Raw genomic sequence first — 20,277 nt, 5'->3', positions numbered from 1 at the left:
CCTCGCCTCCCAAGTGAATGCCATGCAACTGTGGGACACTCTGTTTTTGAGAATCCAGTGACTGCCTGGTTGCCATTAACTTCACTTGAGAGCACAAGCCCAGAAGAAGCACAAAACTTGTAGGATAATCGTGCTCTGACACTACAGGTTCTGTTGCTGGCTACCTTGACCAAAGCCTGGACCTGATGACATCAACTCGTGTTAGTCTTTCTTCTTGCAATGGCCATTTCCATTCACCACAGGCTGATTTGTATTCCCCAACTAGCACAATCCGTGTGGAGCGTGATTGTTTTTCATCTGCTCTGATTAGTGTGCATTTTCCGCGATTACCGCAGAATATGTTTTGCTTCGTGCTAGTCTCCCTCCCCTGACCCTTGTTGGGTTTCTGGCGCCTTCGCCCAAGGGTGGGCGTCTGCTGGCTGCACCCTGCACCCTGCTCGTGGGCACCCAGCCCTTGTGTTTATTCAGCTATAAATACAAACAGGGAAGGACAGGGGCAGATTCATCGATCCCACAATGGTTAGGATCGATAAACTGTGCAGGTCGATAAATGCAGCTCTGCTTGTTGTACGTCCACCAGAACATGTAGATCACCATCGCCTCGCCGCCCCCTCCCCTCCATCCCCCGTCACTGCTTTCTTTCTGGGTGGTACCCCTAGGGATGAACAGAGGCGTTGCACGGATATATTTGCTTCAATTTAGAGCAGGGCATATCTTTTACATCGTGAATTCACTGATTTGCCGATTGTCATGAAAAGTTAATTTTATAATTCAATAAAACATTACCTACAAAAAAGTGATGGCTGTCTGAACATAGAGCTCGGTATTTACTCACATCATCCAGTCATAATAGAGGAACAATTGATAACTTTAGAACAGCTAAAAAGACTTCCAGATCGGCCTTTACCTTCCGTAGGTTCTGTGGTGATGGAATGTATGACGTTCCGCATACATTCACAACGCATACCATCACAATGTCTTTTAAAACTGACTGCCCCCTCCTCCTGCTTTTCTCTGTTTCTAAAACAAACCGCCTCCCCCCTCACCCCCCCCAGCCGAATCAACTTTCCTGTTGAAGAAATGCCATAGCTGCTTGAAGCTTTTTCTATATCTGGTGCTCTCAGAGTGTACTTTACGTATTTATTTTTCTAGCAGAGAGAAGTACACCGAAGGGCACATGTACGTTTCACAGAATTCATAAGTGTATACTCCTGTCAAATGTCAATACTGTGGTCTTGCGTGCAGCTGCATTAAACCGATTTGCATATTCTGTGGCCAGCACGCCTGTGTTCATTCACCTTTGTTTTAGGATTCAAGTTATACTTTCTTATTTCGCTGTGATCGTGTGTTTTTTTGGTAACTAAATAATGGTATTAATTACTACCAAACGCTCTCATTTTAGCAAATACCTCGCACATATTCAAACGTAAATCTCGCAATTTGCATGGAAATGTTTGCTCCAAAGACATAGCCCACTGCGTTATTTTGCAAGGACTGGAACTTGTTACCTTATTCACAACCTTCGGTATCAATCAGGCAAGTTAACTGTAAGCTGTGTCTGAGGTCTGTGGCACAAAGGCCCCTGCTGCTTCACACTACGGCCCGTGTCTCTCCCCCATCGCCGCTCTCCCCGCTCCGCCCTCTGCTGCGGCCGTTTCGCATTTCTCCTCCCCCCTCCCCACAGCAATGCCCTCCGTCTTGTTCGTCTCACTGTTTTTGTTTTTTTGGTAACTAAATAATGGTATTAATTACTACCAAACGCTCTCATTTTAGAAAATACCTCGCACATATTCAAACGTAAATCTCGCCATTTGCATGGAGATGTTTGCTCCAAAGACATAGCCCACTGCGTTATTTTGCAAGGACTGGAACTTGTTACCTGCAATTACAACAAGAACTCCTGCTATAAACAAATTAACCCTCTGTGGTATCTTCTCTAAATTCAGTGATCGCTTCAGGTTATTCACAACCCTCGGTATCAATTGCCATTATAAATTACAATAACTTTTTATTTAAGTATTAATTATAAAAAAATAAAGGCCATTGTTATTTGTAATATGAATACATATAAGTCACGTAAATAAAACATATTGCATTACAAATGCTATAGGTGTCACATTTGCAAAAGTTATAACTATTGGCATTGTAAATGACAAAGCTATCAATTTAGCTATTTTAAAAACCAACACATAAATAAAATATGTGTCATTTACAAGACCAATAGCTCCAACTTTTCTAATGCGAGACCTATTGCATTTCCAATGCTTGTTTCATGTGGCATTACTTTGAAGTTTTTTGGTGTTGTCTGCTTATTGTTGTATTACAGAGCAAAGACTTGCTCATAGGACCTCGAGGTCCGCATTAAATAATGTTGACAAAGTATGGATTTCCAGGGTAAACTAGTGAGACTGGGAAGATTTTAGAGTACTTAAATTTGAACTTTTACTCTATTTTGAAGGAAGGCAAACCGTATAAGACTCTACCACCAATCAATATCACTCAGCTTTACTACCGGGTGTTTGTGTTCCCCAGAATTATTGGTGTTACACCTGGTAAATTTCCTAAGCCCCAAAAGGAAACAATGACCTTCTAGGAGAAAAAAAAAACTAGCTCGCCACTTCTAACAAGTTAAAATTGTGTAAGGAAGTGTGTTAAGGATTACATAAACGTGTCCGGCAAGTCTTCTGCAGCTGGAAATAAGGAGCCCTGTCCTGAACCCCGAAATCAATACACACAAATGTATTGGTATTATACAACAAGGTAATATTTATAAGGTGCTGTTTTCCAACAGCTAATGTAAGAATCACTATCATAGTTCTAAATAACAATGCAACAACATGAAGCAAGGTCTCTCTTTTAATTAAATTAAAGCCATTTGCTTTGCTATACAATACCATTAGCAAAGCAAATGGCTTTAACTTAATCAGGGCAAGACTGATTGCATTTTCAATGCTTGTTTAATATAGCCACTCTTCCTTCTTACCATGCATTCATACATTCTTCCTTTCTTCTATCATCATTCTATTCATCATTCTCTATCATCCACTCTTTTCTGCATCTGTCTCTACATCTATCCTTCTCCCAATACTTCTATTTCTTCATGCGTCCCTCCATCCATCCACCCACCCATCTATCCATCTATCCATCCTACTCTCTGAATCCACCTGTGACACATCCGCCATCAAGGAGGGTCACTCATCCGAGAACAATTGTTCTGAAAAAAATGTGAGACTCAAGCGCCCCTTGGCAATGAAAAAATGAAATATATCTTTAAAGGTAGATAACATCAAAAGTGGAATGGCGGGAGTATACATTAAAACTGCACACGTAACATTTACAGATGCTTTTCCTTGTGTCCTGGGCGCAGCACACCGACTCATTGAGTAGTGCAAACGGATGCGCTGTTTGTCCGAGCCTTAATCCCCCTAGCTCCGTTAATCGGATAGGGTGCGAGTGAACAGCACAGACAGACACGCGACAAAGCGGCATCTCAGGAGTAAACATGGAGGGTGCATGGGCTTGCAATAAACAAGGGGGGGTTGTGCAAAGGGGTAGTACACAGAGTTAATAAAGAAAGATGGGGCATGAGTAAATGTCTAAAGAAGGAGTGGTAAGTACAATGACCGGGGCAGACTAAAATATGTGGTGTAACAAGATCCTGCATTCTGGTGTTAGACAAACAATGAGAAGGTACCCACTGGAGTTATTTAAGAAGATATCATCAATGAGAAAGTCTACTTTCAAAGACGAATATCTACCTCTCATAAGTTGTTTCTCGCGATGTGACACAGACTCACACGGCAGCATCTCAAGTGAACAACATGAATTCACTTCTCATCTCAAACTCAAAGCTAATCCTCCCATTAAGTCACTTAAACCGATTACCAGCCTGAATTGTTATCATAATGAATGCCTCATGATAAAGCTTCATCGCTTCGTATTTCAGATTTCATAAAAAACGACTGTAAATAAACCAGGAGACATATTCAAAATTGCACACACATTCCCAAATTAAATGAAAATGCCTGTACTAGACAGACCATGGTAGCACTGCAGTTTTTCTACCTCTAACATAGAACTTACCTGCGATAACCGGTTTCCATTTAATTCGTACATAATCCTTTTGTAAAGAATACTGGATGAAATGCACGTATTATTCCAACAAACAAAAACTACGGCCCCAACGTAAAATTAAAAATAAATAAATTAGCTGGCACGCTCACATATATTCTGCATCCGCTAAATCATAACTGCGCGGAGCAATGACAGGAAAAGTAGGAGAAACGCGGCCATCTCATGTGCGTGCAGTGGGATCACCCTCAAGAAGAATTGGGTTGAGAATACTTTCAGGTTTAAACCGTATGTTCACAGCTACCACAAACACCTACCCTCGAGCAGGCTCTCATACTTATGAAAGGGATTTAAATAAACAGCATGTCATTGGCCCAAATAAGTGACAATGCTACTCGCCGAAAAAAGCGCTTCAACGCCTCGTCAGTAGTGGTAAGCTCTATGGAAATGCAATTGCAATACAAACAACACCGAGTCGTGCGTCCTTACTCCTATTAATAACCATAATTAAACGAACAGTGGAAAGCTGTACTTACCATAGAGCAGCTAAAAATACTCGCAGTTTCTGAAAATCCTGGTATAACTGGCGTGAGTATCAACAAGAACCCAGGCCCGGGCACGTCCATGCAGTCGTCTGTCCTAGTCTATTCAAAGTAATCCAAACACCTCCGGTGCTAGATCAAATACCGAAACAATAAGCGCATCACTCTACCGTAGCTAAGTATCACCAAGCAAGTTTAGTCAAGCTCTGCTGCTTTCACAGAGTGTCCACAGATCTCAACAACAAAAACCCCTTCCGTATCCACCCTCCCGGAATTCACAAACAACCGCTGTATCACATTACGAGGTTTGTAAAGGGCAGCCTCATTCTCGCTCAAGTGCTCACACCTACATGGATCCGCACAACCAGAGAGCGGCCGTGAAAGAATGGAAGTGAAACCGTACGGACAAACAAATGCGAGCATATGTGCTCATCCCCACGCTAATTAAAGTAAACAAAGATGGCGTCGGGTTGTCCACATGCGTGTGTATTTTTTTGTCCGTAAGCGATAGCAGCCCTCTTTGTCCATCTGAATGCTCGTGCATTCAGCTTTGGCTGAATTGATCGCCAAAGCAGTGCATGCGCGCTGCTAATGCCAGGCAAGACCTAAAAAGGGATGTCCCTAAATAATGCCCAGTAAATTTTTAATCCACATTCCTAACCAATTAATGTCCCTATCTATGATATAACTAGTTGATTAATCAAGTAGTTTTAGAATATTCTGAACCGTGTAATGCCTTGAACATTTACCTTCCTTCTGTCCTTTAGCCGGAGATTCTTTGCTCAACTTCCCACTAGAAATAGGTCCATCTGCTTTACCCAACTCTAATTACCAGTATCTTTTGTACCGTTTTCATACCTGATAGCGTATGGAACGAGGAGAAGTTTGCCCATGCCGGCTTTTGTATTTGTGAACTTTAGTAGGAAATGTTCAAGAGAGTGGAAAAATCACTGCTTTTGCTTGGTATAATGTGCAACAGATTATGTCTGAGCATACTTATCGTAGAAGTTTAGCCTCAAGCTGAAAGGTCAGCGTTAGTAATGAACATGCCGTCTTCTACTGGCATGCACTTCAATGCATTCTATGTGCAAACAACAGCCATGGTAAGGCACAGCAAGACTGACATTTGTTTCACAGTATTTGTAGAGTGTTAACACTAGTGTGAGTCCGTTTCATTTTTAAAAAGTGAGTCAAGGGTAGGGATTGGGGCGTTTCAAGAGGCTTAAAAGTGGAGGAGAGGAAGCCAGAACTCACTTCAGTCAATGACCATTTAAGTTCATAAGCAATAATGAATCCGAGGGGTTTAAGACTTTTCTGAACCTCCAAAACATGTGTTCCTGATTTTACATTAGGTCTAGGTCAAGTATTAAGTCATTGAAGGATGCTTATCCTGGGTATATAGCTCACTGTTGGAAAGATTTTCAAAATGTAGTCTGGTTCCTGACCAATGAGAGGCTTGCAGGTTAGGACTTGGATGTCATTTTCTTTGTTTATCAGGGATTTCCTTCATACACTGAAGCGATTGGAGCCTTTGTAGGCAAAGATTGGCCAGACAGCAACATTTTGGGTTTTCCTGAGCTTTGGAAATTCTGCTGGTAGCCCTACATACATGCTCTTATTGTAATCCAATCCGAACAGGTGTGAGAATTGCATTGAAGATCACTTGTAGGTTGCAAACATTGTCTCTGTGTATGGTTGAAGTGTCCAGGAATGTAAGGAAACCACTTGGCTCAGGATTTAATCTCCAACTTTGATGGCTTTTGGCATAACTAGTTTATTGTATATATCTCTTGATGTTAATGAGGTAGTCTGCGAGTTCTTGAAAGCCTCTGTCATCCTCTTGTAATTAATAGTGGATTTTGGTGTAATCTGCATTCATCTGATAGCCGAGTTGGTGGATGCTTTGCATTAGCGCCAGTGGCATCGATATATTGAATAGGTTCAACGACAGGGCACAGATTTGAAGTCACCCTCACTTGATGATATTGGAGGATTTTAGGGATGACCTGATGAGTGCAGGAACACAAGAAAGATTCAGCTCACTGTAGAGCAGCACCTTTTATGGCCATAAGATCTTGAAACTTATGGAGAAGGAGTTTCTGGTCTGTATTGTTGAATGCAGGGGACAGGTCTACTAAACTCTCCGGTATCTAAATTAATATTTGGTGAGTAATAGCTAGCTTCTGGATATCATATGCTCATTTTGCCTCATTTGAACAAGGGTCTAGTAGAATTATGTGACAAAGCATTTCTCTTCAAGAAATGTAGCCAATGTGTACAATATATATATATATATATATATATTATCTGTTACACAAAGTTAAAGACCTGTTTTGTTTCCAATTTCTTTTCTTGTGTAATAATAATGTAAAACTAAGCCAATTCTTAAAACATTGAAGGCATGTGTTCATAGTCAGTTTGTATTATGCTTCTCCCCTCCACATGTTGAAGTATGTTACCCTTCTCTCCAGACATAGACCACTATTTGGGATGTTCATCATGGTGGCTTCATTATGGCTATGCAGACTTTAAATTCAGCTGGTGGACTTGTGTGAAGTTCACAACTTTGTTACTTTGCAAAAATGGTGGATTTAGCTTGCCGCAACATTACCTACAAAACAAAGTTTTCAGCACCGTTCCAATGCTCATTTGGGCATTTTGTTGGTTTTCACATATTCTTTTTTTTTTTATCACATCAGCTTTGTGGAGTTTACAAGTTGGCAAAGTTTTGAAAAATTCAGAGTGTTAGTTGGTTAGGTGAAGGTAAATACATTCAGTCATCTTCAGTTTAATTGTCCTGGTCTGAGGTTTAGCTAAAGAGTCAATTATTTGCCTAGTGAGATGAGCACTGGTTTGAGACCACAGATTTTAGGAGTAGCATGTCCTGAGATGGGTATGTCACTTTTAGGTTGAGCCAAGCTGCAGCGCGTATGCGTCCCTCCGTGCAGTTAGACCACGCTCACCACTTTCCATTTGTTGTTTTATCGGCCTTTCTAAATTGCTTTCATTTTATTAGTGAAACCCTGCTCCTTATCCCGCCTTTGGTTGTGTTTTCACTTTCCTGGCAACTTCCCGTGTTACATGTGTCCTTACATTTAGATTTATTTATCGTTTGTTAAGCGTAATATTTTTTTTATTGCAGTGAGTGGTCACGCGATGTTTTGCTTGCCTCTTGTTCCCATTGCACGTGTCTGTGATCTGGTCCTGCCTCTGAGCGCTGCCCATGTTACCGTTGCTCCCGCCCTCTACTGTTGTCCGTGTTCACCACCTCCATAGTGTTGTTTACTTTGATTTGATTTATTTTAATTTGTAAAGCGCAACAACTACCCAAAGGCATCAAGACGCTGTAAATGACCATCTGGAGAAACTCTACTACGCTTCTTTTAGTTCTTGGCACCATGAGCTGGTTTTGATGCACTGATCGCAGATTTCTTCCTGGGAGGTATCAACCAAGCAGTTCTTATTCCTAGTGGGCTGGGGAGATAAAGGGTCTTGTGCACAATGCATCGAGATGAAAAGGGCCTTGTGCACAATGCATCAAGATTAAAACACAATCAACCAACGTGTTTGAAGTGGCGGCTTTTCTTCCTGTATGTGTTCGGTGCTGATGAACTTTCTGCCATGTTTTTTTTCCCATTTTCGAATGGGCATGTCTTTGCATTTCTGTGAGACAGGGGAGCCGATGCCGGGAATCTGGCTCCCTTCCCCAGTTCCAAGGTCAGTGGATATTGATGATGTGCTGCATCGTCTCACTGGAACTGTTGGCATCTTTATGTGTTGGTCTTCTTTTCATTCCCTTGGAACGCACAGTGTGTGCTCATGTCCTGGGGGTCTGCTTGGGTATGTTTGCAGGCGGCGTTGGTTTTCAGGGGTTCCTCTCTCTGAATGTTTGGCGTGCGAGGTCTGAGTTGGTGAGAGAAGACCTACGGGAAGCACTTGATGCTCCACCGCCTTACTGTTGTGCAGGAGTAGGGTATACGGTAAGGGGGAACCGCAGGCCCTTGCAGCTACTACACACACGGTTCAACGCCCTGTTTCTCTGGTCAAATATTTACCAGGGTAAGTTAGTATGTCTGGAGTCCATTGGGGATACCACTGTGGGCCGTTAGTACAGAGGCCTATAGTGTCCTTGTTTGGGTATGCTTGTTTTGCTTGAGGGGTGCCAAAGCAATAAGGGCCTGGGTGATCGGTCACAAATCTGATTTATAATGTTGAGTTCAGGACAATTAGGGAGCGATTTACTGGCTGTGGAATGTGAAAGTGTTGCGCTGGACTCCCTTGAGGTTGAGGTATAAGGGGGAGCTGCTGTCGCCAGAAAGGTTTGTGTGTGGTGCAGAGTTCACTCACTATGGTGAAGTTGATGAGGGCATATTTGACTGGGAGATCAGTGGGTATTCAGTAGTTATGAGGTCTGGCATTCACATAGAACTGAAGGACAAGTGCATGACCATGTTTATGCATTGGCCTTGTGACAATTTGGGAGAAAAACATGCTTTCATTTACTGTGATTCCACCCTTAAGCGAATGAGTTGGACAAAGTCATTGAAATCCTGTAGGATGAGGTCTTGTTTTGATATTGAGTGCATTATTAGCCCAAATTGCAGAGGTTGGTGGAGACAGATGTGCATGATGGGAGACTGCTGCACATACCAAGGAACAGGTAGGACTGGTAGTATATTTCGCAAGTATGCACTTCAGCTACTCTTAGCCTAGTACATATATGATGGCAATGTTAGAAATAATCCCAGCCTCGTCAAAAGCTCTTTCTCTGTAACAGTGGTTGCATAGTGTAGTTGTCTAGTATTAGACCTTAGAGGACAAGAACCAGGTGTCCGGGAACATAATGTCTGTCTGGGCTACCTGGTGGGATATTCAGTGAACATTATTTAAGGCTACCCTAGAGATCAGAAGACTGCTCATGAAATTAGATGCACTTTGGGGATCTGAGGTTTTGACAGTGTATTTGGGAATTCAGTGGAGACATCAACTGAAGACGACAGCTGTGGGGAGTTGTAGCATTCTATGGAATATCATAATTCTAATCTAATCCTAAATTTGTAAATCTGGTTGTGGTAGTGGCTACCGGCAAGTCAATAGAGGGTATGTAGGCATAGAGAATGCCAGAACGGTCATTATGAAACAAGGCACTCTGATATACTGCTTCAAGGACCAGCTACAGGAGATGTGGGTTGTAGGAAATTGGGTTACTGGTTAAGGGAATTGAAACCCCACTCAAACAGCAATGACAATTCTTAGCAATGACAATTCTTGTCAGGGTGAAACACAAGCAAACCCCAAACAAACCTGTGCTTAACCATCTGGTAGCTTGGAAGTCAGGTTTACCTTAGAGGCTATGTGTAAAGTACTTATGCAGCACTTTAAACAGTAATTTAGTGAAAACTCAAAACAAGAACAATGCCACACCAATTTAGAAAAAATATGGTACAATGTAATAAATAATTTGAAACCAAAACCTCATAAATCCAATCAGTAGGACTGGAGATATGCAATTTTAAAGTTAAGTAAAAATAGTGCCTAGAGGTCCAAAGCTCCAAGTGTGGTTATCTGGTCATGCTGGATCATGACAAAGTCAAAAGTTCAAGCTGACTGCGAAGGAGCACCGGCCAGATACAGGGACCAAGTTAGGCCAGCTGAACAAAGTACCTTAAATCCTGGTTTGCAGAGCATGGCAAAATCATGTGGTGCGGTTCAGTTGTCACTCTCATTTTCTTGCTTTTATCTGTTAGCTAACATGGGCTTTACCTCCTCTTCTTTATTTGTCCCTTTCCTAGAGCATGGACGCATTACTTGTGTCCTTCACTGCCCATTATTCAGACACCGCTTTGTTTTTTTTTAAACACTGTACAAGAGTACATGTGTTTTCCAGCTTTCTCCCTGGTTTGCTTCCCTTTCCCCTTTTGTGTCAAAAGCTGTCTCTTGCTCGTGTCCTTCTCTCGGCCTGCTTCAAGTTCCTCTCTCTCTCCCTGTTAGTTTGCTTCCTTCCCCTGTTTCCCTACACCTGCACTCCAGTGTTGCTTCTATCTGCCCTCTTGTTACTTTCCCTACTCTCATTGGTCGTAATTACACCCACACCCTCCATATTGCTTCTGCTACGCATCCACTTCATGTTGCTGTCTCTCACCCATGTTTCTCCCTTTGCTCTCGACCTCCCAGCGAAACTGGGGATATTTGGAAATGTTTTGACGGGGACCAAATGACCTTCATGACTTTTGGATCAACTTTGCTGGGGAACGAATACTGCAACTCTACCTCTAAAGAAGTACAGACGCACCAAGAACCCCGGCACCTACAATAAGGGCCTGGGGTGTCGAGCATCAGAGGAAGGAGTCATGCATTTAGTGAAAGAAAGCTGAGGGCCAAACCCCTTCCGCTGTAACTCCAGCTGTGCTACTGCCTTCCAATAGATGCTGCAGAGTGAGTGCTGCCATGGAGCAAAGTGTGGCTCCTTCTTTCGGCTTTGTAAGATTTAGATTTTACTCCAAGAACTCCACTGTGGGAGTGGTGTGGCACAGCGGCCAGAGCGGCTGACTCTGGAGTGCGGAGATCATGGTTCCATCGCTAGCGGCAGCTCAGCTCAGCAACCTGTGACTCTCGGCAATAGCTCACTTAATTTCACTGACAGCCCCCAGTGCCATAAAACCTTAAAGGGTGATATGTTTGCGCTTTACAAATAAGAATTATTATTATTATTGCGGTTTTACATCACCAGAATTTTTAGGTCTCCACTTAAGAAATTAAGGGTTTTTCTTAAAACATATGAAATGCAATCCTGCGCCCCTGATCAGCACTTTGGTGCCTGTTTATGAGTTTCCTCCCATTACATTCAGACATACTATACAACAACAAACATGCCTAAAACAAGCCAAATCTATTGGATGCGCGAGTGCTTGTTAGAAGTTTGATACAAATGAGTAACAACAATTATTTTGTTGTAAACAATTATAATTGGTAATTACAAATAGTACATAAGGGCCCATCACTACGTGACGACTGGAGAGAGGCCAAGGGTTGGATAAGTATGTAATCTGAACACTGTTATGGCCTACTTACTCACTTCCTTCAACCTCCGCTCCGGAGCTCTCAATCGTGTCCCATTATGAACACCCTTCCACAACCAGAACTTGCCTGGACAACTAAAAACCACTCTACTTATGTGTACCTTACAAGCATTGGAAAACCCAATAGTACATTCTTTGAGATACAGACGTCTTGGCTTTGCCAAAACTTAAGAAGTCAATTCCAGTTACAGTACAAAATAGCACTAAAGCAAAGAGAGTTTACAAATGTTAACACATTCAAAGTCTTTACTTACCTAAAATATGCAATGTATAGACAGTAACAAATTGCTAGAACCATTGGCAAAACTCATAGCCCCCAAAGAGGATACTTTTTGGCTCTGCCTGGTGGTGACAATAAAAAGGAAAAAGCCAGCTGACCTTCACCTTTAAATAGGGTGGACACGATGGGATGACTTACCTCTGACGGCCTATATTCCTCAGACCTTCGGAGCAAGGTTTACGCTTACTTAGTAAATTTTAGTTCTGTCAGAGTAAACCTGGCAGTTGTCGCAACTCAAAATTCAGCATGCGGATTGAGAATTTGGCGGACCAGAACTTCCATCACCATTGTAAAGAGTTCCCTGTCTGCCAAGCTCTTGAAATTGTCAAATTCTCAGCACATTTTAGTAGATGTTTTTAACCAGCACAATGTGATGTGTGTTTTATGATTTCATAGAGAATTTTTGGGTTGTAGCAGACTCAATATATTTTTGCTTTTTTGTGTACATGTTTGTCATTCATTACAGGGTGTTTACTTGTGATTGATAGCAACATAGAGGTATATTTAGTAGATTAGTGCATAAGCCACTTGAAGGATCAGTGAGTTAAACACACCCTGGTCAGGCATGCCATGAGTTTGAATCTCAGCACAGCCGACTTTGATATCTGGCCTTCTGAGAACAGTAAATTAAGCACTAGAAATACAGATGGCTTGAAGTGTTTAGGAATTCCAGTTTAAAGCACTATATAAAAGCAGTTTTTCATTCATTATTAGTACAACATTCAAGTGATCACATATTCTGTATTTTTCCAATATTGACCACTGACTGCCTGTGTTTGCTTCCTAACAGCTATGCCGTGTCGAGAAAAATCGAACCTTTCTACAAAGGAGGGAAGATCCAGGTATGTTGCTGGCTTTGACTAACCAATTTCATCCACTTTAATTTGAATTAAAATGTTCTGAGTGAAGCTTAACCCGTGTAAATACCTTTATGTGTTGGAGTCATTCAGTCGTGAGTGGAGGTCATCCTTGGGCCATTTTATTCTGAGTAAACGTCAAGGTACGATCATCCTTTCTGGGATCAAGGTAACATCTGCCTAATTCAGACCTGAATATGCTGGGATCTGTCTAGGATACGTCATGCACCAGGAGATTCAACCATTATGAAACTTAGATCTCCATTGTTCACCTCACCCCGATACTGAGAGCACAGTATCATTGCTTTATAGGTCTTGTCTACAGACCGCTTTCGCGGCGTCTGTTTTGAAAAATCTATTGTGTGTAATTCCATACTTAGGTCATGAATAAGAGTGCTGAAGAGGCATAGATGCTGTTTATAACTCCCCATAAAATTTGACTCCTTGGGGTTTGGAATTTATTGGCTTCCTTTGATAAATTGCACCTATTCCAAGGTTTTGGAAGTTAATGATTATTTTGGTACCGACTGCACCAAAATCCACATCACTGGAAATGCGGTAATCTTTTCCCCAGTTAATTCTGACGAGGTTAACCTGCTGAAATTAACAGGGTGCAACTTTATTGGACACGTTCATTACTGGGTGTGGTAAACTCAGCACATCTTGTAATTATGACCCTTGCATAAATAGGGGTTCACAGATGTGTCGGTAAAACTCCTGCCCACTCATAACCCGTCCATTGAAGTCAGTCCATTGCTTATCATGTGTTGGCTTTCTTGTCAGTCTTATTTGCTTGCTTCTTATATAATGGCTTTCCTTCTTCCCTTTGTGTGTATTTATCCCTTCCTGAATCATAGCTGTTCTACAATGTTTCAGCTTTGATGAGTTGTATCCTTCTACTACTTACAATCATGAAACTGAGTTTTTCTGTTTCTATCTGCTCTCCATGGGAACACATTTTTCAACCTCTCTCCTCTCTGTGTGTTTGTATTACATCTTTGCCCTTACCCTCTTTGCTTTAATCTAAGTGCAGTACAATGTTACTTTTTCATCCTATACCCTCAAAATACACATTTATAAGAAATCATGGTACAATAATCCAACTGATATGAGATTATTCAGAACTACATCATTCTGTATAGTGTACTGTCAATCCACACAACTGAAATCCAAATCCTTTACCGACAAAATACTCTTCTCCCCTTCCAGTTCTTTTTCTCCTACCTCCCCATTAACATGTCGCATCTTCAGATTCTTCTGAAGAAGCATAAATCAGATTGCCAATCCATGTAAATAAAAAAAATGTAGGTTTATTTTAGAAGACTGGTTTCCTGTTACTTAGAAGAATGCCCCATTAGGAGCAGCATCCCATCTGCTCAGCCTGCTCAACCCAGGTACACAGTCAGTCACCAACATTCTGTGAGCTCTCAAGGTAGGATGAGCAGAGTAGGGAAGAAATCACAACAGCTGATCATGGCACATCTTATTTCTTTGGAAAATAATAAAACACAAACTGTACTCTAAAAGACGTTAGGTTGAAAAGTCAGATATATTATTCACACTATGGTTGCATCAAACCCAACCTGAATTACTGAAACTGTAAGAAAAGCAAAATCACACATACATGCGCCTTTCAGATCCCATCCAAATGAAACTATTGACACCATAACATACCTGTACCACTGACAGGACCAGTAGAACACAACACTTATGATCTACTGCCATCGGACCATGAGCCCCCAAAGGCATCCTTTATTGCATACCCTAGCTGGCTCCAGACACCTACATTAATTACCTACCCTCTCCTGTACTCAGTCGCAGAACCAGTAACATACACTGCACGCATCCTTTACTCGCATCGGAATCAGTCTGTTGCAGGACCATAGACATATACAGCACACTTTTACTCTACTGCATACTCTAGCAGGACAACCCGTGTTTAATCACACTCTATTGCTGATTCTCAGACGACCAGGAAAATATGCTGCATTAACCAGAGAATCTGATGCATTACTTTTCCACTCTTAGCCGCCCACTGTAGGATTGTACTGTGATGAGTTTTACTCCAGCAAAAGCCTTGATAACATGTATCATGCTGTAGAAGTGCATCCAAAGGGTTAATCAGAAGTATTCTATGTAAGTGATACTCTTTCTAGCACAGGAATCACAATAATTAATATTAGTGCACACTTCAGAATTGAAAGCACAGTACATACTGGGTTTGCCAAGTTTCAGGCTAACCCACATATTCACATTTGCAACTGCTTCTTTTCTAAAAAATTATAATTTCTAAACATTGTTGTAGGGGAAAAGCTGAAGAGGCTTTTAATGTCCGTTTTCTGTAATCACAAATTGTCATGTTTTTTATTGTACGACTAATTAAAATCTTTGTATTATATATAATATATTAAAAAAAGAAGGAAGTCGTCACAGTGAATAATCTAAACAAAAAACATACATTAAAATCAGTCTTTTGTAAGCGTCGAATGCAGTAGGAGAAAGCTTTGAAATATAACTACTAGCCCAAACTTGCTTGTGAAGATACAAAATTCTAGGAAGGACCCTAAGAAATATCATGGACGGTACGTTAAAACCTGAAGTTAGCAGCAGACACAATAGCTAAAATAACCAGAAAGTGCAGCTACTCTAAGAGGGGCCTGAAGTTGTAACAAGTTCATAAGCTGTCACACAAAAGGTCCTTGGATGCTTGATTCCGGTCTGTGAAAGACATGGCTTGGTAGTTCGGACTGGACTGTTCCCATGAGGCACAGGGTCAGAGCTGATTTGCATATAGCCAGTGTCTAACCCAGGGTGGTGTGGAGTGCAAAAAAACGATGGATTTAGGCCCAGATCCTTGTACTGGGGTGAATGTATGACATTGTTCTACATTCTGTCCATCAACTGTGTTTTTTTGCAATTTTCACCCCGAGTGTGCTGGGGATGCTCAGACGTGAGTCCCAGGCTCTCCACACCACTGGAGTCAAGCTATCCAGGCTGATGAAGGCTGATAGCCAGAAACCGGTCCTTGGATGCTTGATTCCGGTCTGGGAAAGACATGGCTTGGTAGTTCGGACTGGACTGTTCCCATGAGGCACAGGGTCAGAGCTGATTTGCATATAGCCAGTGTCTAACCCAGGGTGGTGTGGAGTGCAAAAAAACGATGGATTTAGGCCCAGATCCTTGTACTGGGGTGAATGTATGATATTGTTCTACATTCTGTCCATCAACTGTGTTTTTTGCAATTTTCACCCCGAGTGTGCTGGGGATGCTCAGACGTGAGTCCCAGGCTCTCCACACCACTGGAGTCAAGCTATCCAGGCTGATGAAGGCTGATAGCCAGAAACCGGTCCTTGGATGCTTGATTCCGGTCTGGGAAAGACATGGCTTGGTAGTTCGGACTGGACTGTTCCCATGAGGCACAGGGTCAGAGCTGGTTTGCATATAGCCAGTGTCTAACCCAGGGTGGTGTGGAGTGCAAAAAAACGATGGATTTAGGCCCAGATCCTTGTACTGGGGTGAATGTATGACATTGTTCTACATTCTGTCCATCAACTGTGTTTTTTGCAATTTTCACCCCGAGTTTGCTGGGGATGCTCAGACGTGAGTCCCAGGCTCTCCACACCACTGGAGTCAAGCTATCCAGGCTGATGAAGGCTGATAGCCAGAAACCGGTCCTTGGATGCTTGATTCCGGTCTGGGAAAGACATGGCTTGGTAGTTCGGACTGGACTGTTCCCATGAGGCACAGGGTCAGAGCTGATTTGCATATAGCCAGTGTCTAACCCAGGGTGGTGTGGAGTGCAAAAAAACGATGGATTTAGGCCCAGATCCTTGTACTGGGGTGAATGTATGACATTGTTCTACATTCTGTCCATCAACTGTGTTTTTTGCAATTGTCACACAAAAGTGTAGCGTGCCTAATGGTGGCTAAAAAGCTTATCAAATACAGCATTGCTGAAACATTAAAAGATCATAAGTAAAAGCAATGATGTGACCATTGTATATGATACATAGATATTGCTCACCACTTGCCGTCAATGGCTAACTGAGGTAGGATTTGTCTTTTCTGGGCTGGATCTAGCTGGGTTTATAATGTTCTTTAAAGAGTTCTTGTATAAGGGTGATAAATTTGCTAAATTTGCCCAGATCAGTTGGCTCCTTCATAGCCTCGTTACATGTTCTTATTCTATGAGATTAAAAGAAAAAGCAGCTTTAACAAAATGCGCTGGGCATGTAACAGCACTGGGCAACAACATAACAAATGGTTGAAAGACTCAGATTTGTATCCACAGAGTCTGCAATTAGCAATCTTGGACAGAGAGAGCCACGTAAGACTCAATTTTTTGTTCTGAAGGCCCATCAACCTTGCAGCCATGATTTGCTTAAGGCAAGCTTTCATAATTGAGCAATGAAGATAAGGCTGAGGGCTCAGGCAGTGTGGATGTTTATTGATGTAGGATGTTGCCACTGCTTGTAGCACCGGTGTGCTCTTCAGTTTATCCCTGTCACTTAACCATAACAGTAATCTTATCTATTTTTTCACAATCGTTTTGAGAGCAGTATGCTAGAGCAGGAGTTTTTTCAACTCCGATTGGTCTACTTGAAGGGTGTCGAGTGATTTTTTTAAAAATTATTTTTTTGATAACTGGTCCAAGGCTCTTCTTTAAGTCAAAGATGTACTGGAGAGCTGATTTCTAAGTGTTGGGCCGGACCTTTATGATCCTATAATAATATTTTAGAAGTCTCCCATATTAGTGCACATTTGGTCCTTCAGACTGAATCCAGTCTAATCATACAGCCTCTTATATATTGGGGTAACCTAAAGACCTTCTTACACACTCACAAATTCAAAACATGCCTTCCAGGAAGGAACACCAGCATAATTGTCCCTCATGTTCTAGTCATTAATTGAGTTTACTGCAAAATCAAGAAAAGTGATGCGTGAGTCCAAGTCTCTTGCTGCACTATGCCAGAAGCATCCAGCAGCCAGATCTTCATTTTTTATGGCTATTTAGTAGTCTTCACTCCACTCTCTTATGAGGTCCTGCAATCTGCTGCCTACTCGCATCATCTGTACTTCTATTCCAACCACCTTCTTGCAGAGGCTACCAGGGCAAGCCATCCATGTTTTCTCCCCTTCCGTTAAGGTCTGAAAGATGTGCTGTCAGAAGTGCATGCCCTTTTGAGAGCTTCGCGTCCAGCCTGGGATTTGGGGCGATAATAGTCAGCCATTGAAGTTGAACTCAGCGCTCTGAGGCCTCCTTTCATCTCATGTTGGGGTGATATGTTTGTGGCTCCCTTTTAGCTACTTGGGTCAGAAAGCAGAATTATTGGCACATGTTGCTCCACGTAGCAAAACCGTATTTATTGATGTTTCTGAATTTCAAGGACACAGCCTTGAGTATAGTTGTCCAATACTAGATGGGCGGACTGAATTTTGGATGGCCTGAATATAAGGTCAGTGAAATTACCCCAACCATCGACAGTTCTTTCACAATCCACTGATCTAGGTTTGGAACACCGCAACTGTCGGTTGAGGCGCAGGACGTCAGTGCTTGAAATGAGCAACTGTCCTCCCTTTTCGCAGATTTGCTTCTATGGATTCTGACAACCCCAGAAGCCCTCCCAGTAGCGCATATGCATCGCCACTAACATCTTAGATTCAGCCACGTAACAAGGAAGGAGATGATTTATGGGTCAGGCGCAACTGAAGCAGCACCAGTTCCCACACCATATGTGAGACGGGGAAGCAAGAGAGCATCCAGGCACAGAGCACTGCCTCAAAGACTCGGATGACCACACCCTCTCGACATCCATTTGAACTCTCCATGTATTATATAGGCATCATGGTCTGGGACTGCCGACCACCCCCGCCTTATCATGCAAACTATAGTTATCGAAACTTATCAGTCAAGCAACAGAATTCTTTGGAAGGCAGGGAGTCTCGCGACCCCCCGGTCGTATTTATTAAAATATGAAAACAAATTAAACATTTGAATAAAATAACATTATTTACATAAATATTGAATGCAAAATTCAGACATTAGATTTACAGCAAGTTAGACAGGTATGATGGGCTAACCTTAACAAATGTCTAATACAGCGTGTTTCCTAACCGAATCTAACATCCTACATATCAATTTTGCATTCTAATAATTTCTGGTCCTATGGCAAGGTTGTTAACCGGTGTCAGATCCTTTACCCAGCTACGCCTCCACGTCTGAGTGCACATGCGCGACAAGGTCCCGGTTACCGGGAGAGTTCGTCCCTCTCCTTGTTGCCCTCGTACGCTCCGTGAACTCCATTTAACCAAAAAGGAGGGCCCTTACACTCGCGCCATTTGCTGACGTCATAGTGTATGAGCGGGGTGGCTACCAGCCCGAGGAAAGCGTGACTCCCTCCCCCGCACCCTTCCAAACGGATATCCTGCCCCTGAAGTTCTAGGAGAGACCATTGGCCCCTCCCCCTGGCAGCCCCATTCACTAATGGTGCCGCCCCCTAAGGACCTTAAATTGCTGCTCACCGATTACGACCTTACCGCCTGACCCACATAATAAACACGACAATTATAATCTAAGAAAGGAAAAAAGGCCTAAGGAAAACAATTATTGCAGCAGCAACAACACAACCAATTAAGCAGATTAATATTAACATTGCCTGTAAACGGGGAAAAAAGGCCTAAGGAAGGAAAACACATCTATTCTTACAGCGTTGAAAAGCGTTTCAGAGGATACCTACCAATATTCTCACTTGAATTCTGCTAAAAGGGATGGAGGGTGGGGAAAATTACAAGCCCCACAGCGGGGCGAGGAGCGAGCCTTGGAAGCGCGGGCACAAAGAGGACGCTTCCCGCGCTCCCCAGGCTCTTAAACCCCCCCCTTTGCTAAGGGTCCCGCCCCCTTGACCCGGAAGTGTAAAACTGCTTCCGGGTCCATGGCGGGACCCACGGACCAATCAGGGCGGGTGAGGGGGCCGGGCCCAGCCATGTGTGCGTGGGGGCCGAGCGCCCCCCCCCCTTTCCTCATGGTCTGGGACTGCCGGCCACCCCCGCCTTATCATGCAAACTACAGTTATCAAAACTTATTAGTCAAGCAACAGAATTCTTTGGAAGGCAGGGGGGTCTCGCGACCCCCCGGCCGTATTTATTAAAATATGAAAACAAATTAAAAATTTGAATAAAATAACATTATTTACATAATTATTAAATGCAAAATTCAGACATTAGATTTACAGCAAGTTAGACAGTTATGATGGGCTAACCTTAACAAATGTCTAATACAGCGTGTTTCCTAACCGAATCTAACATCCTACATATCAATTTTGTATTCTAATAATTTCTGGTCCTACGGCAAGGTCGTTAACCGGTGTCAGATCCTTTACCGGTGTCAGATCCTTTACCCAGCTACGCCCTCACGTCTGAGTGCGCATGCGCGACAAGGGCCCGGTTAC

General features: G+C 42.6%; 1 protein-coding gene across 2 annotated transcripts in view; it reads left to right on the top strand.

The window, feature by feature from the left end:
• TBL3 (transducin beta like 3) overlaps window positions 1-20,277 on the top strand; it is a 197,719-nt gene that overhangs the window by 15,747 nt on the left and 161,695 nt on the right. For both annotated transcript variants that reach the window (XM_078664866.1, XM_078664865.1), the window contains exon 2: window positions 12,763-12,814. In XM_078664866.1, coding sequence (XP_078520992.1) covers window positions 12,763-12,814 — 52 coding nt within the window. The remainder of the gene's footprint in view (window positions 1-12,762; window positions 12,815-20,277) is intronic.

Source organism: Lissotriton helveticus, chromosome 10, assembly GCF_964261635.1.
Source record: "Lissotriton helveticus chromosome 10, aLisHel1.1, whole genome shotgun sequence".
Lineage (NCBI taxonomy): Eukaryota > Metazoa > Chordata > Amphibia > Caudata > Salamandridae > Lissotriton > Lissotriton helveticus.
The sequence above is the reverse complement of the archived record's forward strand: the minus strand, read 5'-3'. Positions and strand labels throughout refer to the sequence as shown.